The sequence below is a fragment of the Apium graveolens genome, chromosome 4 (genome assembly GCF_009905375.1).
Source record: "Apium graveolens cultivar Ventura chromosome 4, ASM990537v1, whole genome shotgun sequence".
Classification (NCBI taxonomy): Eukaryota; Viridiplantae; Streptophyta; class Magnoliopsida; order Apiales; family Apiaceae; genus Apium; species Apium graveolens.
Window position 1 is genome coordinate 108,974,187 of NC_133650.1, and position 27,443 is coordinate 109,001,629.

Genomic DNA, 27,443 nt, shown 5'->3' on the forward strand with positions numbered 1-27,443 from the left:
CCTTAAGCAAGCTCCAAGAGCATGGTATGAGACATTAGCTCAGTTTCTTCTGGAAAGTGGATTTAACACAGGGACAATTGACAAAACTTTATTCTATCTCAACCATGGAAAGGACTTACTTTTGGCGCAGATATATGTTGATGATATCATTTTTGGTTCTACAAATGACAGACTTTGTAAAAGGTTTGCCAAGCTAATGCAGTCAAGATATCAGATGAGTATGATAGGAAAACTTAGCTATTTTCTGGGCCTTCAAGTCAAGCAGAATGAAGAAGGAACTTTTATTTGTCAATCTAAGTACACCAGAAACTTGTTGAAGAAATTTGGAATGCAAGATTGTTCAAGTGCACCCTCTCCTATGGCCACTGCAACAAAATTGGATAAGGATACTGGTACATCGGTAGATATTACTGATTACAGAGGTATGATTGGCTCATTACTCTATCTAACTGCAAGTAGACCTGATATTATGTATGCTACCTATTGTTGTGCAAGATTTTAAGCAGATCCAAGAGAGCCTCACTTAATAGTTGTGAAAAGAATTTTCAAGTACCTTAAGGGTACAGCTGATCTGGGATTATGGTATCCTAGGGAATCAGACTTTAAGCTAATAGGTTACTCGGATGCAGATTTTGCAGGGTGCAAAATTGACAGGAAAAGCAGAAGTGGAAGCTGCCAGTTTCTTGGAGGCAGATTAGTTTCTTGGTTTAGCAAGAAACAAAAGCCAATTTCCACATCAACTGCAGAGGCAGAGTACATTGCTGCAGGAAGCTATTGTGCACAGATTCTTTGGATGAAGAATCAGTTACTGGATTATGGGTTAGAATTTTCTAAAATTCCTATTTACTATGATAATCAAAGTGCTATTGTTATGACAGGTAATCCAGTTCAACACTCAATGACAAAGCACATCAGCATTAGGTACCACTTCATAAGGGAACAGGTGATGGAAGGTACAGTGGAAATACATTTTGTTCCAACAGATCAACAACTAGAAGATATCTTCACAAAACCACTATGTGAAGCTATATTTACAAGATTGGTAAATGAACTTGGAATTGTTTCAGATTATTTCTCTAAATCTCCTTAGTTTATGTTCTGATACATCAGACTTTATGATCAGTATTTACAGATGTTACTATATTTATGTAATTTGTGCTTAAATTGAAATTTACTAAGTGCTGATTGTTGTCTGATGTGAATTTCTAAACTCTGATAGTGATATGAATGTTTCTGTGACTATTCAATCCAATGAGGATAACTGTGCTAGATGTTGACCTAGTAATCTCTAATATACTAATGATCCCATGTTTGAAGTAATTGTTTATGTGGAAATCTTTTAACACAAGCAAATTCTGATATTGAGCTTGGTTAGGTTTACTTTGTGTATCTTATTACTAAGTCAAAAACTAGAATAGTGCTTCTTATCTGTTAAGTTCTGATGTTGGTAAATCTTATGGATGTACTAAATGCTGATAAGCCTCACTTATCAAAAGAAAAAGTAAAAAAAAAGAAATAAATATCATGTAATCCTTTGAGACCTAGAGAAAAATGTATGTGGAAGGAAAGACCCAAGTGCATTGCTGTATTAAGTAATATGCATTAGAAAAGCAAAATAAAATTTTCTTGGTGACTTTTCACATTCTCTGATTACTGGAGAAATAGTCTGATAATAGCATAAATCATGATAAGCAGTCGTGACTCACTTACACTGAGAAGCCATTATAAAAAGGAATTTCAAAAGATGCATAAAATGAGCACAAAACAGTTGAGGTGGACTCATGCATGAACTCATTCTATAGTAGACTTCAGACTAATGACAGATTTTAAGCAAAGTTCTTAGTTATGCCTTATTTCTAAGATGTATTAAAGTGAATCAGAATTTACTCTTTGTCTGATATTTAGCTTAAAGCACACACTTACACTCCATCTGAATGATGAAAATTACTGTGGTGATCAATGTTGTTTTAGATGAACAGTTTAAGTGTCAGTTGCATAAATTCTGAGGACAAGTTCTGATGGAAGTTCTGATGATTAAGTTCTGTTGAAACCATATCAGTATTTGTGTGAAGAATTACAGAAATAAACATTCACTTTTTGAGTTAAGAAGCCATATTCTGATGACTTTTAAATTCTGATAATAATCAAGTTCTGATGCTGACGTGACAGTATTTATTTCCTTGATTTATTTTTAGGTCAATACTTGAACGGTTATATTTTATCAGAATATTGGTTTATGTGAGATAAATCAATCATAATCATTATGGGTTAGTGGTTAATGCGTATGTCTTGAAAACCTGCATGTACATAGTAATCATTACTTATTTCCTGTGCCCATTAACTTTTGTCTTAACTACTGCATGCCTGACAGGTGTAACATCTATTCCACTTCTCAATAACTGTTGTCACGTGGGATGTCTAAGTAAAAGAGATAAAAGATATTCAAATCTTTTATTTACATTTCTATTCTACTTACTCTCTCTCTTTTTCTTATTCTCTCATATTTTCTGACGGTTTACTATACAGACATTTTAACAAATACTTTTCAGGCATTCTAAGTTCTCACTCATTTTCAATGGCACCCAAGGATATAATCTTTGATGGAAGTTCGTCCCCAACAACTATGCTGCCATTCTCACTAAGAGTGAAGCTCCTTCGGAACTTCATTTTATTCAGGATTTCTTATCTCATAGTGAAATTGGGTTCGCATTGACACAACCATCCAGTATATCTGGAACTCAAGTTCTGACATTCTGGCGTACTGGACATTATGATAATGGTGGTAAGAATGGGACTCCAAGCATCGTGTTTACAACAAATGAGGTTGAGTATGTTGTTACTCCGGGAGCAGTTCGAAAAGCTCTACACCTACCTGAATCCTGTCAATTTAGTTCTGCTGTTGAGGAGCCATTGCTACAACAAATGATGGCAAGTCTTGGATATGAACAGAGTTTTGCTAAGTTGGGTCAACTCAAACGCCCATATATTCGAAGGGAATGGAGCTTCTTCTTCGATTGCATCACGAAGACGTTTGCCAACAATTGCTCTAACTTTGATGTTATTCTCATTCCGAGTCAGTAAATTGGGTATGCACTCCTAAACCAGTCTCATTTTGATTATGCAAAGACTGTGTTATATTTTATAGGAGATAAAATGAAAGAGGACAGGAATGTAGTTTACTTTGCTAGGTTCTGTCAGTTAATTTACAATTAATGTATATCAGATGAACCAAAACTAGCAGGTGAACTCATAAAACGTTTTAGGTTAGCAAAAAGGGCTTTTACTGATCTTTTAACTGTTGACAACAAGAAGGGAGTTTTAAGACCCCTTAGAATTCCTTTATCAGTAAAGCAAGCTCTTGTAAATGCTGATTTTGCCACCTATTCATTGCTATATCCTAATGTCCAACCCAATAACACACAACAACCACCAGAACCAACCATCACCCAACCACAGCAACCACAAACATCAGCACATGTCAATCAACCATCAGCACCTACAGTGCAGCCTTCTTCTTCAAGAGCAAAGAGGACTAAGATAGTACCTCAGTCACAGCAAAAAAGAAGGAGGATGATTCTAAGAGATGAATCAGAAGATGAGGCACAGGTTCAAACATTAGAACCTGTTGCAAAAGCAACTGAGGAAGTGTCTCCTCAGAAAACAAAGGAAACTGGGAGTTCTAGGCCCCTCAAAAGGCTTAGAAAGATAAATTCTGATGACAAAGCTCCCAAAGTCTCTCCACCATTGAAGATATGGAAGAAACAGGGAGCTAACAGGGACATAGTTGAGTCAGATTCAGAGGATGTGGAAGCAGCAGCTAAGAAAGGGGATCAGGAATCTCTAATCCCAAAGGAGCCAATTGTGATTGAATCCCTTTCATCTACACAACCAGAATTTGCTGAAGCCACTGAATCTACACCTCCACTGTCACCAATTCAAGCTGAATAAAATGCTCAAGACAGATTGCCTACACCTCCCGTGTCTCCTATTACTGAACAAGTACATGCTGAAGACCCAGGTACAAGTGCTGAAATAGATATTCACAACTTGGTTGTGCCTGAGATTCTGTACTTAGAAGCTCCAACCATTCTTCAACATACTCCACCAACAACACCAATTTTAGATGCTGATTTTAATGCAGATATTCCAACAACACCTCTTCTGAATCTAGATGATGAAGATTAGATATTAGGTGAGCATCAGAATTTGGATGTTGATCAGAACTTAGAGGATGATTTTGAAACCTCTATAGCCTCATATACTATCATTTTATCAGAGGATGTTGATTCTGCAGACTATGTAAGTTATGATGCTGCAAATATTGACACTACTGGTGAAGCTGCTACAAATCAAAATGCTGATGCAGCTGGTCCTTCAGGACATGCACCTCAACAAGTTCTAGGAAAAGCTGATCTAATCAAGAACTTTGTAAGAGAGGATGCACCAGTACCTTGGAGTGAAACTCCAAGAGGACAAGAATGGATCAAGGAGTGGAACAAAGTTGATTTTGTTCCTACTGCAAATATTCTTGCTGAGCACCTGGCTAAAGCTGATGAGATGCTGGTGAATGATGACTTCAAAGCATAGCTCAGAGTTACTGCATTGAGTACAAGGCACCTTCAAGGTCAACACTCTATAACTCAAGCCAAGGTGAACAAAATTCAAGAAACACTAATTCAGCAAGACATGAATGTCAAATTGGAAAAGAACAGGTTTTTAAGCTAGCCTTTGACCGCACTGGGTATATAGAAAAGACTCAAGAAAAGCAGCAAGCTCAAATATCTGATATTTTAAAGAATCAAGCTGCTCAACAAGATCAACTCAATGAAATCCAAAATTCTAAGGAATTGCTTGTCTCTCTCCTTCTACCAGATGATGCCAAAAAGGGGGAGAAAGTGATCAAGTCCAAACACAAAATTGATCTACCACTGAAGGGTAAGGATGATGGAAATGGGGACCAGGGAAACTCTGAAAAGGGTAGAGGTCATGGTCAAGGCAAAGGTTCTTCATCCAGGAAAGCAGGAACTTCTATACAGAGATCAAGCTCTGATGTTGATAGAAGAATAAGTTCTGATAAACAAGTTCTGACTAAGCCTGATGTTCTGATACAGGGTGAGAGTCAAGAATCACAGAAGTTTATGCAGACACTGAAGCTTAAAGGGAAGGAAACAACAGTCTACTATCAAGACCCCAAGTTACAGAAGCTGGATGAAGAAATTTCAAAAAGACTATTTCTCAAAGACAATCCAAGAATGGACTTTGAAAGTTTGAAGAAAGAAGAAGCCAAACTTAAAGCAGAAAATGTCAAATCCAAGTCTAAAGCTTCTATTACTGCAAAGAAACCTCCCAAGCCTAAGGGCATTGTGATTAAAGAGAAGACAAACTCTGAGGCAACCAAATTTGAATCAAAAGCCAAATCACAAATAGAGGTAGATCCAAGGTTCAAGGGCAAAGCTAAAGTTGATGATTCTGTAAAAATCTATCTGTCAACCATGGATGAACAAGTAAATTCTGATGAAGATACTAGTCTGATTTTGAAGAAGAAGAAGAATATTCAAACAACCTCTGACAGAGCTCATGTTGTTCAAGATCAGGACTTAGTAAATTCTGATATGACAATGAAGCAAGCAACCTCTGACAGAGCTCAAGTTATCTTGATATCAGAAGATAAAGGAAAGGAAACCTCTGACATTGCTCATGTTAAACCTTCAAATATTCTACTATCTGGGTTTACTAAAGCTCAACAATCTACTCAACCTTTGAAGACTACATCAAGTGGTATTGAAGCAAGAGTTATTCGAGGAAAGGAAGCTAGAGACAAATCAGGATTGGGTAATTCTGAAGAAAAGAGAGTAAATAATACTACCTCTGATCCAACCTCTTTGAGTGAACCAGGAGTGGGAACAACTCCTGAAAGATTGAATCAACTGGAGTCTGTACAAATGGTCTACCACTCTGTGCTAAAAGAAGATATCATGTTATATTTCATGACAGATGGGAGGGTATTCCATATAAGAAAAGATGTTATTCGTTTGAAGTACTTTGAAGAATTGCAACATGTGCTATTTCTACTTCAAGTGAAGAACAGATCAACAGATGGTGCAGCCAGATACATAAGGTCTAATATTGAAAGACAAAAGAAATTATACTCTGTAAAGTCTGACAGACCATATTATCCTAAGTACAGAGCTCACAATGGTTATATAGTTGAGATGAAGTCTAATACCGTCAAAATTACTACATTTCTTGGTATTAAGGGACTTGAATTCAATCTAGAGTCTGGTAAAGCCTATGTCATCAGACTGGATCAGGAAATAAGGAAAGCAAAAATAATTGATCTCAGGGCTGCTATCTTTCAGATAGGAGAAGATACAGTTGAACTTAAAGATGCAAAAAGGAGGATGCAGAATGAACTTGAATATGCTGAGAGAACTCTTTTGAAGAACTATCTCAGAACAACTCCTGACATTAAAGAGATCACACACTGAAGCCAAGTCAAGGACTACAACTGTTAAATTCTGAAGTATATACAGGCTAAAGCTGATATCAGACTTTAAGGATGGTAAAAGCTACAAGGACTGTGAGTTGTAGTTATTAAGTCAAATTCTTATATGCATTTATACTTAATATTTTTGACATCATCAAATATTTATTGAACTTGTATATTATGCTAATTTACAAGTTGGGGGAGATTGTTAGATATATTTATGATGTCATGTCTAATAGTGATTTGTGTTTAGTTTTCAGATCTTAACTAACAGGATAAATGAGGACTTAACTGGAAATCAGTACTTATACTGAAGTCAGAGCTTAAGATATCAGAACTTAAGATATCAGAAGATATTTATCAGGAGATAATATCAGGACTTAAGAAGATATTTAGATAAGAAAGGTGGCTGATTGAAAGGAAAGAAGATCAAGACTAAAACAAGAAGAGATATACATGGAGAAGAATTCTATGAAGAATAGAAGACTTGGAAGAAAAGATAACTAGTTGATATATTTTAGGATGCAGACTTATATTCGATATCAATTAGAAGATTATCTTGTAACTGTGTGTCTATATAAACACAGCATAGGGTTTATACTATAAGTGTTATCTTAATCGAGAATATTATTCATTGTAACCCTAGCAACTCTCGTGATATTTGTTCATCACCGAGAGAGAATGGTTTCATTGTAATACTGTTTTATTAATAAGATTATTATGTGTTTCATACGTGTGTTCTTAATTCGGCTTGATTGTACTATACACTGTATTCAACCCCCTTCTACAGTGTGTCTGACCTAACATCTTCTTTATCAGTCATCTGGCCGAGTCATGTATATATCCTCTTCCAGCTCTCCATGTAGAAAAGATGTCTTAATGTAGAGTTGTTCAAAATCCAAATTATGATGTGAAACTATTCCTAGTAATACCCTGATGAAAGTGTGTTTGACCACTGGCGAAAAAATCTCATCATAGTCTACTCCCTGGTGAAAAAATCTCATTGTAGTACACTCCCTCTTTTTGAGTGAACCCTCAAGCTACTAACCGAGCTTTATACTTGATACCCTCAACAGATGTTTCTCCTTCCTTCTTCTTGTAGACCCATTTACAATTGACAATCTTTCTATCTCGAGGTCGCTTGACCAATTCCCAAGTCTTATTCTTATGAAGTGACTCAATTTCGTCTTCCATTGCAGCAAATCATTTTGTTGACTCAGTAATGTAATTGCTTTTTATAAGTGGATGGCTCATCAGAGCTAGGATCCAACACTTCAATAACTTGTATTGTATGCCACCATATCTTAAAAATTATTTTACTTTGGAGACACCTCATAATTAGCTCTCTTCGATCGATCAAGAGCCAAACTGTGTTGATTCGCTTCTGGTAATGATGGAACTGATGATTCTAATTCTGACTGTGGCTGTTGAACTTCCTGTAGTGGTTCACTCTCATCTGAAGCGACTCCCTGCTCCATCTGTTTCTTAACACCACCACTTTCTGAAACAAACAGTAGACTTCACAGTGGAGCTAAATATATAATTTTCATCAAAGTCTACATTTCTACTCAGTGTAACCATATTTTCAGATGGAGACCAGATTCTATAACTTTTAAACCCATTCTCATAGCCTACAAATACTCTATTTTTAGCTCGTGGCTCTATTTTACCCTCATTTACATGATAATAAACAGTACAACCAAAAACTATTAAATCGAAGTAATCAGCAGGCTTACCAGACCATTTCTCAATAGGCATTTTGAGATGAATACCTGTGTGAGGTCCACAATTAATCATATAACATGTTGTACAAACCGCTTCTGCCCAAAATCTTCTAAATAGTCCAGCATTAGAGAGCATGCACCTAGCTTTCTCCATAAGTGTCTAATGTATATGTTCTGCTACTTCATTCTATTGTGGTGTATCCCTGACTGTATGATTCCTAGAAATCCCCTCATTCTTGCAAAATTCATTAAACTCATAATAGCAAAATTTCAGGCCATTATCAGTTCGCAACCTCTTAATCTTCTTCCCTGTTTGATTCTCTACTAGCGCCTTCCACTTCTTGAAAATATTAAAGGCTTCATTTTTATTTTATATGATGAACACCCAATTCATTCTTTAGAAATCAGCAATCATTGACATAAAATATCCGTGACCCCCTAAAGACTCCACCCAGGAAGGACCCCAACAATCAGAATGGATGTAATCAAGTGTGCCTTTGGTTCCGTGTGTTACTTTAGGAAACTTGCTACGAAGTAGCTTTTCAAAATTCCAATGTTCACAAAACTAAGGACTTGTGACCTTATGACCACAAAGAAGATCAGCTTTTGTCATAATTTGCATCCCGCATTCACTCATGTGACTGAGCCTAGTGTGCCACAAATGTGAACATTTTGGAGGGACGGAGGGAGTATCATTTATAAAATATTTTGTGTTAAATAGATATTAAAATTAAAAATTAATATTTTATTTTATCCAAGTTTTTAACCGTTTCGAATACTCCCGAGTAGAGATGCACAAAAAGCCCGGGCCCGAAAATCTGGCCCGGCCCGAAAATCTGGCCCGGCCCGATCCGGTCAAAGCCCGGTGAAGCCCGGCCCGGGCTTCGGGCCTCGACGGGCCCTATATTTTTAGGTAAAGCCCGGCCCGGCCCGGCCCGGTTAAAAGCCCGGGCTTCGGCCCGGCCTGATTAAAAGCCCGAAAAAACCCGGTTATAATCTGATTCTAATATATTTTCTTATATATTTATAAATTTACATTTACTATAAATATAAATAATACTTTAAACACATATATGTTGGGAACCACAGACTTAGGGTGTTACTACGTTTTACGATAAAGATTACGAAAAGAGGATTACCTTGTTAATGGTTGATTCCACGCTCTTCTATTGTATTCCCAAATTCCCTTGAGCGAAGTGTGGCCTCCGTCTTCTCAAGTTATCCTCTCTTCTTGCTCCTTGGTGGCTACAATATATTTTCACACAATTCCAAACAAGAAGAGAATAAGAATATATATATAGGCTACAATAGGGACCATGGATAATTAGGTTGGGCCTTCTAATTACATCTTGAGCCTAGCCCAATGTAATTAAATATTAATTCAATCCACTAAAGAATTAATATTTGCACTACCTTTCCTAATACCGTAATTTAATTAATTCGGTTCCAATATTATTTGCTTATTAAATTCCCCATGTTTAAAATATCATATGTCCATTAATTAAATAAATTACTGATAATTTATTTAATTAATATCTTTTATCCTTGATCATCCACTCAACCTTTATTTAATTATGCCAGAATAAATTCCACCTGCAGGGTTTCACATAATTAAATCTTTTTAAGCTTTCAAGGGGACATCATTAACCCGAATATTATCAGGACATGGATTCCTTCAATAAATAATATCCACCATGTATATAATTCCATCACCCAAAATATAATGATATAATTCAAAAGAATTATTTCATATATAAATCAAAGCATGTAAATAATATACACGTGTCAATTACTATTTCCGGATTAAGAACCTAAGCATTAATAATAACATAGAATCTTAGTTCTCCTTCTTAATCAGTATTAAGGGAACAATTCTAAATTTGATCCTGTTCAATATACACAAAGTATACTAGTATTATTTATTAGTCAATATAAACTAATCTAAATAATACTACAGCCATACCAGTGGATTGTCCAACACCACCTGTGCTGTGAACCTTATTATATTATATAACCGTATTTAACAATCTAATATTCTGTATCCCATTTGATACTAGATTGTTCACAATATATAATATTAGACAACATGTAAACATTCAAATGATTCTCAAATAAACTGGCCAGAAATAAATGTACATACTTCAAATAAATATTTTCAGTATACACTAACAATCTCCCACTTATACTCAAAATATTCTATGTGTACATCAGTGTTTATTTAATCCACTATTACATAAAAATCTATGTGTCCATCCATCTGACTCCTATCGCTTCCACATGCTTGTCAAAAACCTTGGTTGGTAAGCTCTTTGTGAAAGGATCTGCTCGGTTGTCTTCTGATGATATGTGAGCCACAACTATATCCCCTCGCTTTATGATTCCTCGTATGAGATGATACTTACGTTCAATATGTTTAGCTGCTTTGTGGTCTCGCGGTTCCTTTGAATTTGCCACAGCACCAGTGTTATCACAATACACCGTCAAGCTCCTAGGCAAATTAGGTACCACATCTAAGTCCAAAAGGAAGTTCCTGAACCATACAGCCTCCTTGGCAACCTCAGAGGCCGCCACATACTCGGCCTCCATGGTGGAGTCTGCAATGCATTTCTGCTTTACACTCCTCCATATAACGGCTCCACCTCCCAAAGTAAAAACATATCCCGAGGTTGATTTCCTCTTATCCCTATCTGATTGGAAATCTGAATCAGTATATCCCAAAGGAAATAGATCTGAGGCCTTGTAAATTAACATATACTCCTTAGTCCTTCTCAGGTACTTGAGTATAGTTTTTACTGCACTCCAATGTTCCTGACCTGGGTTCGACTGATATCTACTAACCATGCCTACAGCAAAGCAGATGTCAGGCCTCGTACATAACATAGCATACATTAAGCTTCCACATGCTGAAGCATAAGGAACTGCTTTCATGCTCTCTATATCCTTAGGTGTCGAAGGACACTGTTTCTTAGATAGAGCAACTCCATGCTTAAAAGGTAAAAAACCTTTCTTGGAGTTCTGCATGTTAAAACGAGCTAATACTTCATCAATGTAGGGCTCTTGAGATAAATCCAACATCCTTTTCTTGCGATCCCTTATAACTTTGATCCCAAGGATGTATGCCGCTTCACCTAAGTCTTTCATGTCAAATTGTTTGAACAACCATGCCTTTACTGATGACAACATCTAAACATTGTTTCCAATGAGTAAAATATCATCTACATATAGTACTAGAAAAACCACTGCATTACCTTCACTTCTCTTATACACGCACGATTCGCTTGGACTTTGATCAAATCCATATGACTGGACTGCCTGATCAAAATGAATATTCCAGTCTCTAGAAGCTTGTTTAAGTCCATAAATAGACCTCTTAAGCTTACATACCAGATGCTCTTGGCCTTCCTTAATGAATCCTTTTGGTTGCTGCATATAGATGGTTTCTTCAAGACTTCCATTAAGAAAAGCTGTCTTGACATCCATTTGCCAAATCTCATAATCGAGATGAGCTGCTATAGATAAAAGAATACGGATTGACTTAAGCATGACTACCGGTGAAAAGGTTTCCTCATAATCGATACCTTCTTTCTGAGTATACCCTTTCGCAACAAGTCTTCATTTCCAGGCTTTCACCTTTTTATCTAATCCCCTCTTTTTCTTGTAGATCCACTTACATCCAATAGGTTTTATACCTTTGGGTGGTTCCACGAGCTCCCAGAATTGATTAGAATACATTGATTCTATCTCAGATTCCATCGCCTTTTGCCAAAGATCTGCATCTTTGTCTTGTACTGCCTCTTCGTATGTACGGGGATCATCATCATGTTCACCAGGGACCAAGTCTGAAGACTCTCCCAAAAACATGAATCTATCAGGCTGTTGAACAACCCTCCCACTACGACAAGGCACTGGTGCGGTATTAGTGACAGGTTGTACATTATGTTGTGGTTGTTCTACTTGTACTACAGCTTCATGGGTATTATTTGTCCATCCCACTAGTTCCTCTAAAACGACACTACTCATGGGTTTGTGATTCATTATATAGTCCTCCTCCAAGAATCTTGCATTGGTGCTAACAATGACATCCCGATTCTTCGGACTATAAAATAAATATCCTTTCGTTCTCATGGGGTAGCCTACAAACAACCTTACTTCTGTACAAGATTCTAACTTAGTCGCGTTCTTGTTCAGCACATGTGCTGGACAACCCCATATTCGAATATGTCTTAGAATCGGTTTATCCCCGGTCCATAATTCTAAGGGGGTTTTAGGAACCGACTTAGAAGGTACTAAGTTCAGAAAATAAGCTGTTGTCTCTAAGGCATGTCCCCAAAATGACTTGGGTAAATCCGAATAACTCATCATCGATCTAACACTCTCTAAAAGAGTCTGGTTCCTTCTCTCTGCTACACTGTTCTGCTAGGGTGTGCCTGGTGCAGTTAACTGGGATTCTATCCCATTTTCTGATAAATATTCCCTAAATTCTCCAAGCCAGTATTCGCCACCACGATCTGATCGTAGTGACTTGATACTTTTATTAAGTCGCTTCTCCGTTTTAGCTTTGTACTCTTTGAACTTATCAAAGCACTCAGACTTACGGTGCAACAAATAAACGTACCCATATCTAGAATAATCATCAATGAAAGTGACGAAATATTCATAACCACCTCTTGCTTGGATATTCATGGGTCCACATAAATCAAAGTGAACCAATTCTAACAGTTGTTTGGCTCTATTCCCTTTTGCCTTGAAAGGCCTATTAGTCATTTTACCTTCCAAGCAGGATTCACAAACTGGAAATGGCTCCACTGCCAATGAGCTTAAAGGCCCGTCTACTACCAGTCTTTGAATCCTCCTCAAGTTAATATGACCTAATCTCAAGTGCCAAAGATATGTTTGGTTCAAACTAGAAGGTTCCTTTCTTTTAGTAGAGTTAGAAGATGTGTTGTTCAATTCCCTAAATTGCAGTTGCAGTGCAGGTTGACTAGGATTAATTATATACAAATTGTCTTGCAATGTACCAGAACATATAATTCGTTTATTCATCATAATAGAAACATTACGATCCAAACAAACATTATAACCATCCAAAGCAAGTTTAGAAACCAAAATTAAATTCCTTCTAAAAGAAGGTACATAAAGACAATTGTTCAAAACCAAAATCCTATCAGAACCAAAAGATAAATGAATAATTCCTACTGCAACTACTGCTACTTTCGTAGCATCTCCCATGAACACGTATATCTCACCATCTCTAAGCATTCTGGATAGTTGGAACCCCTGCATAGAATTACAAACATGATCAGTGGCTCATATATCTACACACCAAGTGCTCGTAGATATAGCCGCTATAAATGTTTCTGTAACTAGAGAAAGAGACATACCAGTATTGTTTGTCTTCTTAGGAAGAGGACAATCCTGTTTCCAGTGACCTGACTGTTTGCATCTGAAGCACTTTCCCTTAGGCTTTTTCACACCACCCTGAACTCCCACTGCCTTCACAGCTTTCTGTGTCTGTGCCTTTTTCTTCTTCTTAATACCTTTCGGCTTAGAGGAAGAACCTTTCTCAGCCACATTCACTTGAACACTCTGCCGAAATAATCCTTCAGCTGCCTGAAGTTCTGTCAGCAGTTCCGCGAGACTATACTGCCTCTTGTTCATGTTGTAATTCAAGGAGAACTGCTCAAAACTCTTGGACAAGCTCATAAGAATAATGTCAATCTGGGTTTCCCCATCAAGTTCAGCACCAAGGATCTCTATCTCATTCAGATGCGACATCATCTTGAGAACATGATCCCTTACAGGTGTGCCTTCAGCCATCTGAGTGTTCATTAAAGCCTTCATGGCTACTTGCCTAGCAGCCCTATTCTGATCTCCAAAAAGTTCCTTGAGATTAAAGAGCATATCCGAAGCAGTGGCCATAGACTGATGCTGATGCTGCAAAACACCCAACATTGCTGCCAAAATGTAACATCGCGACATCTCATCAGCCTTAATCCACCGTTTATAATACTCTTTCTCATCTTCAGGATCATCAGCAGCAGGCTGTTCTGGCTTGGGTTCATAAGTGCAAAACTTGTACTCCTCAGCAGTCAACACAATGTCCAAATTTCGTTTACATTCAATATAGTTAGGTCCGGTAAGTTTGTTAATAAGTATGGTGAATAGTGGATTAAAGCCCATTTTATCCTGAGAATCATGCATAAAAATATCACATAAATAAGGGTGCATTAATTATTAAGATCTAAATTATTAAAATTTAATGCACTAACATCTAAACACCATAAGCTTCTGGTACGTCACGATGTGTGACATGTATACCACCTAATTTTGTTTAAATGTTACTTCGGTCCTATTACTAAACAATATGTCACGTTGGGGTGGACTATATTATTTTTCATAGCTAAGTGTATACCATCATCAAATCTTAAATTATTCGAAATCTATGGAACTTGGTACGCCACGATGGGTGGCGTGTATACCTTCCAATATTCGTAATTTTGCCTTGAATAGAATACTTCAATTCAATATTCATCAATAGTTTGATTTTCAGGTAGTGGAGGAGTCACATCGGTCTCGCTTAAAACTCACAGCCTTACAAGTTCGATGAACCCGTTTTTGACAAAATCGCCCCAAATCAGAAATAAAGAAAATCCGTATTTATTCCTTTCAAAATTTATTAATTTAAGAAGTTTGTTCTAGTAATTTCTATAACATTCTAGACACCACAAATTACGTGTCACGATGGGTGACGTATATATAATTTATATTCGTCTTTATGTTAAATTACCTACAACCAATAATGGAGACCATGGGATTTAATTTCATATTAATTCCCTCTCCCACTTAGAATTTTTTTTATTAAAATTGAGGAATTTTAAAATTAAATGGGGCCCTATGTTGTTATAATTATGTCTAATCATGCATTCAAAATACACACATAATTTTAGCAACATATAACATTTAATTAAAGCAATAAATAAAATTTATGTTCATGTCGTCATAATTAAGTTAAACATGCAATTTTAAAAGAATTACACACATAATTAACGACACACATAATCAATAAATTAAAGCAATAATTAAAATTTAATGGAAAAAATTAAAATAAATTTTCCACTATTATGGCCCTTGAAAAAGAAATCCAGCTCTAAAAAAAAAATCTGCCCCAAGCGCGCCCCGACGCCCCCAGCAGCCCCAGCAGCCCTAGCAGTCCCAGCTGCCGCAGCAGCCCCAGCAGCCCCAGCAGTCCCCGCTGCCGCAGCAGCCCCAGCAGTCCCAGCTGCCGCAGCGGCCCCAGCAGCCCCAGCTGCCGCAGCGGCCGCAGCGCGCGCCTGTTGCTTTTCTGTGAGTTTTGTTTTGATTTTGTTCGATCCAAACATCAACAGCAGCCCCTTGTAATCGCACAAGCGGAACAAAAAACTACCGGAATTGATTTCCGATCACACATAACTATTACAAAATACCCGGAACAATTACCAAAAAAAATAGATCTAATACAAAACTAATTTTGTAAAATCTATTCTAACACGATCAACCCTCGTGTAAATTACAACCACGATTAAACCACGTGGAAACCAAAACAAAAATTAACCACGATTAAACCACGTGGGATCCAAACACATAATTAAAATATACATGGCTATAATAGTGGATTAACAACCTGCATCAAAACCAATACAAGCAAAACACTATATACACGCATATATAATTACGACATGGACATTATATCATAAAACGTAGAACCCATTACCAAGCTCTGATACCAATTGTTGGGAACCACGGACTTAGGGTGTTACTACGTTTTACGATAAAGATTACGAAAAGAGGATTACCTTGTTAATGGTTGATTCCACGCTCTTCTATTGTATTCCCAAATTCCCTTGAGCGAAGTGTGGCCTCCGTCTTCTCAAGTTATCCTCTCTTCTTGCTCCTTGGTGGCTACAATATGTTTTCACACAATTCCAAACAAGAAGAGAATAAGAATATATATATAGGCTACAATAGGGACCATGGATAATTAGGTTGGGTCTTCTAATTACATCTTGAGCCTAGCCCAATGTAATTAAATATTAATTCAATCCACTAAAGAATTAATATTTGCACTACCTTTCCTAATACCGTAATTTAATTAATTCGGTTCCAATATTATTTGCTTATTAAATTCCCCATGTTTAAAATATCATATGTCCATTAATTAAATAAATTACTGATAATTTATTTAATTAATATCTTTTATCCTTGATCATCCACTCAACCTTTATTTAATTATGCCAGAATAAATTCCACCTGCAGGGTTTCACATAATTAAATCTTTTTAAGCTTTCAAGGGGACATCATTAACCCGAATATTATCAGGACATGGATTCCTTCAATAAATAATATCCACCATGTATATAATTTCATCACCCAAAATATAATGATATAATTCAAAAGAATTATTTCATATATAAATCAAAGCATGTAAATAATATACACGTGTCAATTACTATTTCCGGATTAAGAAACTAAGCATTAATAATAACATAGAATCTTAGTTCTCCTTCTTAATCAGTATTAAGGGAACAATTCTAAATTTGATCATGTTCAATATACACAAAGTATACTAGTATTATTTATTAGTCAATATAAACTAATCTAAATAATACTACAGCCGTACCAGTGGATTGCCCAACACCACCTGTGTTGTGAACCTTATTATATTATATAACCGTATTTAACAATCTAATATTTTGTATCCCATTTGATACTAGATTGTTCACAATATATAATATTAGACAACATGTAAACATTCAAATGATTCTCAAATTAACTGGCCAGAAATAAATGTACATACTTCAAATAAATATTTTCAGTATACACTAATAATATGAATTTACATATTTGTGATTAATAATATTATTTATATACTTCGTTGCATAAATAATGAAAGAAGATATAATAAGTACACTATATATATTTGGATATCATTGTTATGAATATTTTGAATATCATTGTTATCATAACAATGATAAAATATATTATATAAACATTTTTATTTTTTGCTGAACTTAAATGTTTTCAACGAAATAATGTTTTCATAAAATATTTCATGTAAACTAATACATTTTTACGATGATCTAATTGTTAACACATGTATTCTTCGGAATCTCTGAATAATACTCGATCAGATTTAAATTAAAAAAAAGTCCGGCCCGATCCGATCCGGCCGAAAAAAAGCCCGGTTAGGCCCGTCTCAATGGTCCAAACGGGTTTTGACATTTCCGGAAACCCGGTCCGGCCCGGTCAAAGTCAAAGACCGAAAAACCCGGTTCGGTCAAAACCCGGGCTTTTTAAGGTACGGTCAAAACCCGGCCCGTGGCCTTTTTTCAATCTCATACTCCCGAGTAGTGATTACTCCATCGAACCCAGTATTTAGACAATTGCCGAAGAGTCGAGAATAACCGAAATTGGCTCAATACCATGGAAACATCGAGGTAAGCCAGGGGCCACAGGGGTAATAGAAAACTAACACGTGTCTGCAGTGTATTTGCATGATCATCAAAACCCGACCCATCTGGACACAACTCCAGTAAGTAGTGTGATTCATCTCAAAAACATACACGCCCACGCACACAATTGAAGAAACTGAGAAATCAAAACAGAAAGATAGATGGTGAGGGGCAATTATATAGCCATGAAAACAGATCAACTAAGCCAGGACATATTTAATTCAGACCTTAACAATCTGATTGCTGATGCCACCAGGCTTGGTGGGCTGGGCTTTGGTACTTCTTTTCTCAAATGGGTCGCTTCTTTTGCTGCTATGTGAGCTTTTTCTCTCCTTCTCATTAATTTCCTCCACTTTCAGATTTATAAGTGTTTTTTTCATTATGGTTTTATATTTTTGTACGTTTTTTAATTTCTGTGTAGCTGTGCTGATGAACAAAGATTATGTTTCTACATAATAATATCAGGATAATGTTAGGCTTTAGCTACTGATTTCAAAATTTTATTTGCATTCACCCTTATAGAGTTTTAGTACTTTTGAGTTTTACACATTAACCCCTGCACTAAAGATCCTAATTTAGCAAGTGTTTTTCCCAACCATTTTGGCAGACGCAAGTTTTAGCATGTACAATTGACACACTTGAAGGTAGGGGTGATCACGGTTCGGGTTAAACCGCATAATCCGCATAAACCGAACCGATATTAAACCGACCTAAACCGAAACCGAAATGTGGTTTGCGGGTACGGTTCAACTATTTTAAAAATCCGCGGGTTATGGGTTGGTTTTGGTTTGACCTTAAACCAACCCGCTTCCGATCCGAACCGCATTAATATATATATACGATTTTATATTTATGATTATATAAGATAAAACAATTATATTCTATAATCAGTAACTAAAATTGTGTATTGTGTATTGCTTTCCTTTAAAAATAATGTTGATGAATTTTTATTACTTTTACATTGAACATATATTATTGCAACTAATTAATCAACATGTTATTAGACGTTAGTCATTTGCAACTAATACGAATGATATACTTTACTACGATAGAATAAATAAATATATTTTTACTTATTTAAATTGTAAGAAAGAAAGTTTAGATATAAAAATTGTTGCTTAGAAAAAAAGAAAATAAAAAATGTTACTTTATTTCCTGAGTTCACTAATAAGAAATGTCTTAAACCGCCAAAATCCGCTAAACCAAACCGAATAAAACCGAACCGAGTGGTTTGGTTTTATTGGGTTATGAGGTGTGGTTTGGTTTGAATTTTTTCAAAACCGCAATTATGCGGTTTGGTTCTGATTTAACATATAAACCAAACCGGACCGGACCGCGATCACCCCTACTTGAAGGGTTGGAATTTTTCGGTTATTTCCGGGGGGGGGGGGGACGTTCACGAGTTTGTGTGTACGCCTAATTGAACTTTTAGATTCAAAATGTATATAGCCATAGTACCCTATTACAGTGATGTGAGAACTTTATAAAATTTTAAAGTGGAGTTTGTGTTTTACGGGTGAGATATGATGTTCATCTTGAAGAAACATGTATATGCTCACTGGTTGTTGCCTGATCTGTCATATATGCTAACATTGGTTTGTGCTGTAATTTCAGTTTATTAGAGAGACTTGCACTTCACAAATTGAAACTTAAGTGTTGTAACAAGTTTAAACTAGTACCTCAACATTTATGAGTATTCATTTTTTGTTTACAATTTCTAGATAGTTGTAATTTTTAACTTGTGTACATAATAATTCTTTGCAGTTATCTTCTGATATTGGATCGAACACACTGGAGAACAAACATGTTGACCGGGCTCCTAGTCCCATACATTTTCTTTAGTTTCCCTTGGGCGCTGTTTAACTTGTTTAGGTGATTATCTGTCCATGGACTAAATTCTGTAAATCCTTTTCCATTGATTTGAAGCATCTTCATTTCTAATTTATCTAATTAGGGGTGAAGTGGGGAAATGGATTGCTTTCGTAGCAGTTGTACTACGGCTATTCTTCCCAAGACATTTCCCAGGTAAAAACTATTGTATACATTGTGTTCTATATCTACAGTACCTGTCCTTTGTATCTTTCTTCACTTACATTGATAAGCATTTCGCTCTGTCGTTAATTTTATAAAATCAATAAATCAAATAATAAAGGCTGCCTAATTTGTTGTCAAAACCGCAATTCATTATGTCCTATCCCTTTGCTGACCTATGATTGTCCATCTCTTAAAAGAATTGAGTCGCTATGTAGGGTATACAGCACTGTCTGGTTTTTTATTATCCTTAGCTCCCGTATGTCAGATGTGACAAGATCTTATATATGTTCCTGGTTCCTGCATCATGGGTGTCAAGTTGTGGAAAGTTTGTTAAAATGATTGTAAAATGGTATTAGGGCTGAAGTGTGTGGAGAAAATTTTTAAATTTACTGTTGGACACAAGCTTAAACTTGAAGAATTTTTAGCGTGTTAGTTGTTCTGGTCATCTTTGTAGTGAAGATAGTAGAAATAATATTATCGTTTATATGATTACCTTGTATATATATTACATTGAAGGAGGTTCTTTTTTGTTTTATTCCCCATATTTTGGTTTGTTTGTGATACATTGGTTTTGTTCCATCCAATTTTGATATTGCTTTCATTGCAGACTGGCTTGAGATGCCTGGGTCTTTGATTCTTCTGTTGGTAGTTGCTCCTGGTTTCTTTGCCTACACGATTAAGGATAGCTGGGCCGGGGTTGCAATATGTCTTATAATCGGCTGTTACCTGCTGCAAGAGCATATTCGGGCATCTGGTGGATTTAGAAATTCCTTCACTGAACGCCATGGTATATCGAACACACTTGGCATCATCCTTCTGTTGGTGTATCCAGTATGGTCTTTAGTTTTGCACATCGTGTAAAGCATATTGACTCGAGGGATGCATCTTTCAAATGTTAAACTTACATCAGGGAACCCGTCTACTGATCTAGTCTTTATGTATGAACTGATTTCGTGAAATAATGAATAATATATTTGTGCACGAGTATGCTCTTCTTCATTTTTCCCATCACCTGTAGTTTAAAAAACAAATGTGTGCAAGAAAGAGGAATAGGATGCGGGGAATTTGGGGAAAATGAGAGGTGTTTGATGTACAGTTACTTGGGTGATCGATATAGTTGGTTTGGTTCAATTATAGTTCGTCATGTGGTTTAAATACCTGATAAAATTTACCAACTTCAGTTTGGTTTCAAAGTCGGTCTTTTACTGGTACCAGCCAGGATGATGATCACTCCGTATTATATTGTGTTTCCCCCTTTATTTATTTCTTGATGTACATTCGTTCTGCTACTTGTATAGTGTTTATTGCATTTTATCATCAAAAGCAATGAGAATAGAAATCAATGACACAGAAAAAGTATATTGCAAAAGTGAAACTATATTACAGCCATATTAGACATTGTTTGAAGAACATTAAAAAGGAGAGAGGCATGACAATTGAGCGTGTGGATAAAAAAATTGAAAGTAGAAAACGCCTCCTCAAAATATCACAAGGTTGGACTTTGGCTGTAACCAAACTATTGGAATTTGGAACCCATTGCTCAGCCTACCGTAAATAACAAATATTAATGTAAAATAAGTTACTCATGTCCCATTTGTTTGTGCACCCATCCATCCTTTTCTAAAGGTGACCAAGTATCTTTGTGCTAAAAACCAAAGTTGCCACATTGGACAACATGAAACCAGAGAAAGGAGTTCAAAGCAACCAATGAAATAATACCTTATCCTAATCCCTTATCTTTCTTCAACCTAAGCCACCTATTAATTCAGCAGATCTTCATACAAATTATTTCCTCTACTTGTACAACTACTACTACTATATCCTGTACACAGGATAGATTGCACAAATCAATGGCCGCCTCACTCCAAGCAGCAGCAACTTTCATGCAACACAGTAGGGTGGGAGGTATCCAAACTCGACCAACCCTACAACTGAGGTCTTCTCCTAGCCTTTGCAAGGCTTTTGGCATAGAATCCACTGGAGCAAGGGTGACATGCTCCCTGCAATCTGATCTCAAGAACTTGGCTCACAAGTGTGCTGATGCAGCTAAAGTTGCTGGCTTTGCCCTTGCCACTTCTGCACTTGTAGTTTCTGTAAGTGATTAGACACGTAGTTTTAGTATAACTATATATACTTTTATGTAAATGTTACCTCAGAGTTGATCATAAATGATATTCCTGCACTTATATAATTAGAATTCCCTACAGAATAAGGCTTTCCGAATCTAATACTGGATTTGGACCAAAAGAAAACTAATTATTTGGATTAACAGGGTGCAGGTGCTGAAGGTGTTCCAAAGAGGCTGACTTATGATGAAATTCAAAGCAAGACATATATGGAAGTGAAGGGAACTGGAACTGCAAACCAGTGCCCGACCATTGAAGGTGGATCTGAAAGCTTTGCTTTCAAGGCTGGAAAATACAATGCCAAGAAGTTCTGTTTAGAACCTACATCATTCACTGTTAAGGCTGAGAGTGTGGGAAAGAATGCCCCGCCTGAATTCCAGAAGACCAAACTTATGACCCGCTTAACCTATACACTAGATGAAATCGAGGGACCCTTCGAGGTAGCATCAGATGGCAGCGTTAAATTTGAGGAGAAAGATGGAATTGATTATGCTGCTGTTACTGTTCAGCTTCCTGGTGGAGAGCGTGTGCCCTTCCTATTCACAATTAAGCAGCTAGTAGCATCTGGAAAACCAGACAGCTTTTCAGGAGATTTTCTAGTGCCATCTTACAGGGGCTCCTCCTTCCTTGACCCAAAGGGTAGAGGTGGTTCCACCGGTTATGATAACGCAGTTGCGTTGCCAGCTGGAGGGAGAGGAGATGAAGAGGAGCTCGCCAAGGAGAACACAAAGAATACAGCATCTTCAACTGGGAAGATTACCTTTAGTGTTACAAACAGCAAGCCAGAGACTGGGGAGGTGATTGGAGTGTTTGAGAGCATTCAGCCATCTGATACCGATTTGGGAGCTAAGGTTCCTAAGGATGTGAAAATCCAAGGGGTCTGGTATGCTCAACTTGATTAGTAGGGGCTTTATAGAATCAATTTAATATGTATCTTGGTTCAGATTTTGTTTTGTTATAAACTTGTTGACGAAGTCTTAACTGACCCTATCAGCTTTGAGACTATTATCTTGATTGTATATTATAATAATCTAATAAATTTTTTGTTATGGCATTGAATTTCAAGTTTCAAGGCTATGTGATAAAGAAACTTAGGGTTAAATATCAAAGTGGTCACTTAACTGAACGTCATATATAAGTTTAATCGTCAAAGTTAATGGGGCCCATTTGAATCACTTAAGTCATAATAAATATCATACATATACCTCAAAATATGTGCTCGAGAATTAAAATTTATTTTATGGAGTTCTATATATTTTTCTTGAATCCTATTACAACCAAATTAAAATGTATGAATTCTAGTATTTTCTATAATATAATAAGATTTTTTAAAATTTATCTACTATTTATTTTTGATTTTGTAGTCATTTGCTTTATTTAAATAAAAATATTTAGTAGATAAATTTTTAAAAATCTCAAAAAATCATCTAAAATACTATGAATTTATAACTTTTCATTTGGTTGTAATAAGATTTAAAAAAATGTTTAGAACTCCATAAAATAAATTTTAATTCTCGAGCACATATTTTGAGGTATCTATTTGATATTTATTATTACTTTAGTGATCCAAATGATACCCCGTTAAGTTTGATGATTAAACTGATATATGACATTCAGTTTAGTGACCACTTTGATATTTAACCCAATAAACTTAACAAGCTTAAATAGTAAAAATGTAATGAACAAGGTAGGCATCAAATTTTATTCTATCCGGCACCATAATTATGCAGGCATAATTAACCAAACAAAAATAAAACTTAAAAGTTATGCAAGTCAAGTACAGGTCATGTAATGATTATTGGATTCTAGCATGACTATAAAATATCTTCCAAGTCTGAAAGTTCCAGCGCGAGATTGGCGTTGCCAATCAAGATGTGAACCTGATGCACGCTTGCTGCTTTACTCCAGTATAAGAATGTTTAAGCTTCCAATTCTTTTCTCGAACTAGTGGTCATGACAGAGCACTAGCACCTTCAACAAGGCAAAATCCCCCTCAGCATATATCACCCGGTGAAAAGTACTACTACTTCCATTTCCTTTTTGGAGGATCTCAAATCTCAGAAAGTTCTCATGTATTTAGTCCATTGACACCACATTATTTTCGTAGAATGGTAAACAGGAGAAACATCAAATAATTTCCAATCACAGGACATACTAGACACTGTTTACAGATCCAAAAGTGGTCACAGCATACTGAGAATGAGAATTGCGTTGAGGATACAGTCATATTAATACCAACCAATTTTTTTTGGTGAATATGTGACTGCTCTTGAATCTTTATGGGCTTCTGCATGGCATTCATAAAATGCAGGGCCGTAACCAATGTATCAGAACATTTACTTTCACCCATGTGTGATAACCTCCGAGGTGTCTTCAAATTCTTTTAATAATATATAGCCTTTTCCTGCTACTTGAATTCACAAAACAATAAAAAGAGTACGCGAATCATGCCATATGAAAGTTGATAATGAATTACCAAAAATCTTTACAGGAACAAGCTCCGTCTTTAAAATGATGAAACCTCAAGGAATCTCTCACAACAATTTGTACACCTACAATCTTTGCAATAAATTTAATGGCATTATGGCAATCACCACATATTCGCAAGTTTTTAAATACCCTAACTGATGATTCCCCATTCAAATTGAGTATTGCAAAAGCAACAGCAAGCCTCTCACTGTGATTGCATAAACTATCCTCTTTCTCCTCTTGATCTAGATCCTGTAGGACGAAATCAGTGTCAGGCAAATACCCTGCTAACCTCATTTTTTGACCCATATCATCTAAAAACCTATAGATTTCAGCACTCTCGTAGTTGCTGCTATCACCAACAATAAAGTTATGCACTTTGTTTTTCACCTGAACCCAACTACAACCTGGAACTTTCTTGACACCCCTGTCTCTCATAGATTTTCTGACCTCTGCAGCTTCTTTCCAAAATTTGGCAGCAACAAAGATATTCGATAATAACACAAAATTTCCAGGGTTGTCAGGTTCGATCTCAAAAAGTCTGTTCGCTGCAATTTGTCCCAAATCTACGTTCTTATATATTCTGCATGCACCAAGCAAGGCGCCCCAGGCAGCAGCACTTGGTTCTATTGGCATTTCTTGGATGAAACGATACGCCTCTTCAAGTCGACCACCACGACTTAAAACATCCACCATGCAGGAATAGTGTTCAGAATCGGGTTCGATGGCATGATCAGTTTTCATTGAATAGAAAATTGAGATTCCCTCATCTACAAGCCGTGAATGGCTACATCCACAAAGAACAGCAGTAAAAGTAACAGAATTGGGTTGTACACCTAACTTCACCATTTTATGAAATAGCAGCAAGGCTCCCTCTCCATTTCCATGCATTGAACTGGCCATTATAATCGTGTTCCAGGCAATGGTGTCCTTTAATGGCATCGTTTTAAAAACTCTACGTGAGAGTTCCAGTTCACCGCATTTCGCATACATGTACACAAGAGCGGTTGTTGCTGTTATGTCATCAAGGAAAGAGTGCCTAAACATATACCCATGAATCTCCTTTCCTCCCCTTAAGCTTTCTAAATGTGTACAAGCAGGCAGCACGCTAGTAATTGTGATCCGATTCGGCTTCATGCCTGATTTTTGCATTTGAATAGTTATCTCAAGTGCTTGTTGTGTTTTCCCATTTTGTACGCACCCTCCAATAACAGCATTCCAGGAAGCATAATTCAATTTGACCCCTTCATTTCTCATTCGATTAAACATAGTAAAGGCCTTGTCATACTCTCCATTTCCAAAATAAGCTGTTAAGATCGCATTCCACGATACAGTGTCCCTCCAAGTCATACTCTCAAATACCAACTGAGCTTTCTCGATGCATAAACAACTAGCATACATATCAACAAGCGCACTACTGACAAAAACATTCTCCCCCATTCCATTCTTTATCACAAATCCATGAACCTCCTTTCCAGCATTCAAATCCTTCAACCTTGAACAAACAGGAAGAACAGAAGACAAGGACACACTATTAGCTCTCACACCATCTAAACCCATCTCACGAAACACCCGTAAACCTTCCCTCAACATTCCACATTGAACATAACACGAACACAACGAAGTCCAAGAAATCACATCCTTAACCTGCAAAGAGCTAAAAACATCTTTGGCACCCTCAATATACCTACATTTCCCAAACATACAAATCAAAGCATTCCCAAGAAACAAATCACCGCGAAAACCAAACCGCAAAACATCACTACCAACCTCCTTAGCTTTAGCAACATCACGCAAAGTAGTACAAGCTTTGACAACAGATAAAAGTGCAAACTTATCAGGCTGAACATCTCTAGCCCTCAACTCAGAATACAATTTTAAAGCTTCTTTAGGGTAGCCCTGTTGTGTATAAGCATTTATAAGGACAGTACATGAATGCATATCTGGGTGAGGGATTTTATCAAACAGGTGGCGTGCACGAAGTAAATCACCAGAATGTAGATATGTTTTTATGAATTTGAGACTCAAATGTGGCGGAAGATTAGTTGGCAACTTTGATAGCATGCTTGTCGAAATTTAATCGAAGGACATGAATATGTAGTTTGTTTGATTAATGTGAGACTGCAATGGAAACAAGAGAACTCAATCTTAACTAATTTTTTAAAAAATATTTAATCAATTTGATTTTTGAAATTCGATTTATATTCCTGAATTATTGTCTAATTTTATATCTATAATAAATAAATTTAATATATTAAATATTTTTAATATATTAAAATATATCTTACTTTTATTTTAACTAATATCTCCAATTAAATCCCAATTTTCTTATTAATATATAACACTACTTCACTTCTTTTTCCGGTCGTTCCGCTCTGTCGATCTAAATCCATTAGTTATGTAATTTTTCGAGACGAATTTCGAGCCGGGACTAATTCGAGTCGAGGTTAATCGACGCGAGCTGAGCAGGTTCGTTTAACTAATTAAGCCTAAATCTCTTAATGAACTCGACTAGTTTAATTTTACGAGTCTAGTCGAGTTTAAACGAGCCGGTTCTAACGAGTTGGGTCAGCCGGCTATTTTAATTTTATACTTAGTCGAGCGTAGACTTCTACAAACCGGCTACTTTAATTTTATACTTAGTTGAGCGTAAACTTCTACTAGAACACGACTCATTTAGTTTCACGAGTCGAGATGACTTGTTTTTTTGACTTGTTTAATTAAACGAAACAGAAACTCTGCTCGAACTCGACTCGTTTAACTAAACTAAACGAGTCGAGTCGAACTCATTCAAACAAATTCGAGTCGGGCAAACTCGCGAGACGCATGACTCGAATTACAGCCATATGTATCTTAATATGAATTTCTTTATAAATAAATGAATTAAATATTTAAATTGATAAAAATATATATTTAAAAATCATATATATTTTTATCATCTATTTAATAGTTAATATATAAATATGGTATTTAATTATATATGGGATCGAAAACCGAAAAAACATTAATTCTCGCGCTACCTTTCTCAAACTTTGAAAAAGATTTTAATTCCTGCCCAACGGTAGGGTACCTGTCACGAGACTCCCCGAAGGCATGACTATAAATATGTTTTTTG

General features: G+C 36.3%; 3 protein-coding genes across 3 annotated transcripts; 2 read left to right on the plus strand and 1 right to left on the minus strand.

Annotated features, from left to right (window-relative positions):
• The first annotated feature begins 17,613 nt into the window (after window positions 1–17,613).
• LOC141718907 (cold-regulated 413 plasma membrane protein 2-like) lies at window positions 17,614–20,714 on the plus strand. The gene is made up of 4 exons (XM_074521280.1): window positions 17,614–18,015; window positions 19,464–19,571; window positions 19,654–19,724; window positions 20,341–20,714. The coding sequence occupies exons 1-4, from the start codon at window positions 17,861–17,863 to the stop codon at window positions 20,592–20,594; spliced, it is 588 nt and encodes a 195-aa protein (XP_074377381.1). The 5' UTR covers window positions 17,614–17,860; the 3' UTR covers window positions 20,595–20,714.
• Window positions 20,715–21,501: 787 nt separating this feature from the next.
• LOC141718906 (oxygen-evolving enhancer protein 1, chloroplastic-like) lies at window positions 21,502–22,918 on the plus strand. Its single transcript, XM_074521278.1, has 2 exons — window positions 21,502–21,826; window positions 22,006–22,918. The coding sequence occupies exons 1-2, from the start codon at window positions 21,584–21,586 to the stop codon at window positions 22,759–22,761; spliced, it is 999 nt and encodes a 332-aa protein (XP_074377379.1). The 5' UTR covers window positions 21,502–21,583; the 3' UTR covers window positions 22,762–22,918.
• A 438-nt stretch (window positions 22,919–23,356) lies between these two features.
• Window positions 23,357–26,474, minus strand: LOC141718909 (pentatricopeptide repeat-containing protein At1g20230-like). The gene has a single exon (XM_074521282.1). The coding sequence runs from the start codon at window positions 26,390–26,392 to the stop codon at window positions 24,332–24,334; it is 2,061 nt and encodes a 686-aa protein (XP_074377383.1). The 5' UTR covers window positions 26,393–26,474; the 3' UTR covers window positions 23,357–24,331.
• Window positions 26,475–27,443: the final 969 nt, after the last annotated feature.

What these genes read in the sequence shown, in the direction of transcription:
- LOC141718907 (XM_074521280.1), top strand. Translation starts at nt 17,861, where the DNA reads ATGGTGAGGGGCAATTATATAGCCATGAAAACAGATCAACTAAGCCAG. An exon ending in GTCGCTTCTTTTGCTGCTAT is followed by an intron (nt 18,016 to 19,463) that starts GTGAGCTTTTTC and finishes AATTCTTTGCAG; the next exon opens with TTATCTTCTGATATTGGATC. An exon ending in CTTCCCAAGACATTTCCCAG is followed by an intron (nt 19,725 to 20,340) that starts GTAAAAACTATT and finishes CTTTCATTGCAG; the next exon opens with ACTGGCTTGAGATGCCTGGG.
- LOC141718906 (XM_074521278.1), top strand. Translation starts at nt 21,584, where the DNA reads ATGGCCGCCTCACTCCAAGCAGCAGCAACTTTCATGCAACACAGTAGG. An exon ending in CTTCTGCACTTGTAGTTTCT is followed by an intron (nt 21,827 to 22,005) that starts GTAAGTGATTAG and finishes TTGGATTAACAG; the next exon opens with GGTGCAGGTGCTGAAGGTGT.
- LOC141718909 (XM_074521282.1), bottom strand. Translation starts at nt 26,392, where the DNA reads ATGCTATCAAAGTTGCCAACTAATCTTCCGCCACATTTGAGTCTCAAA.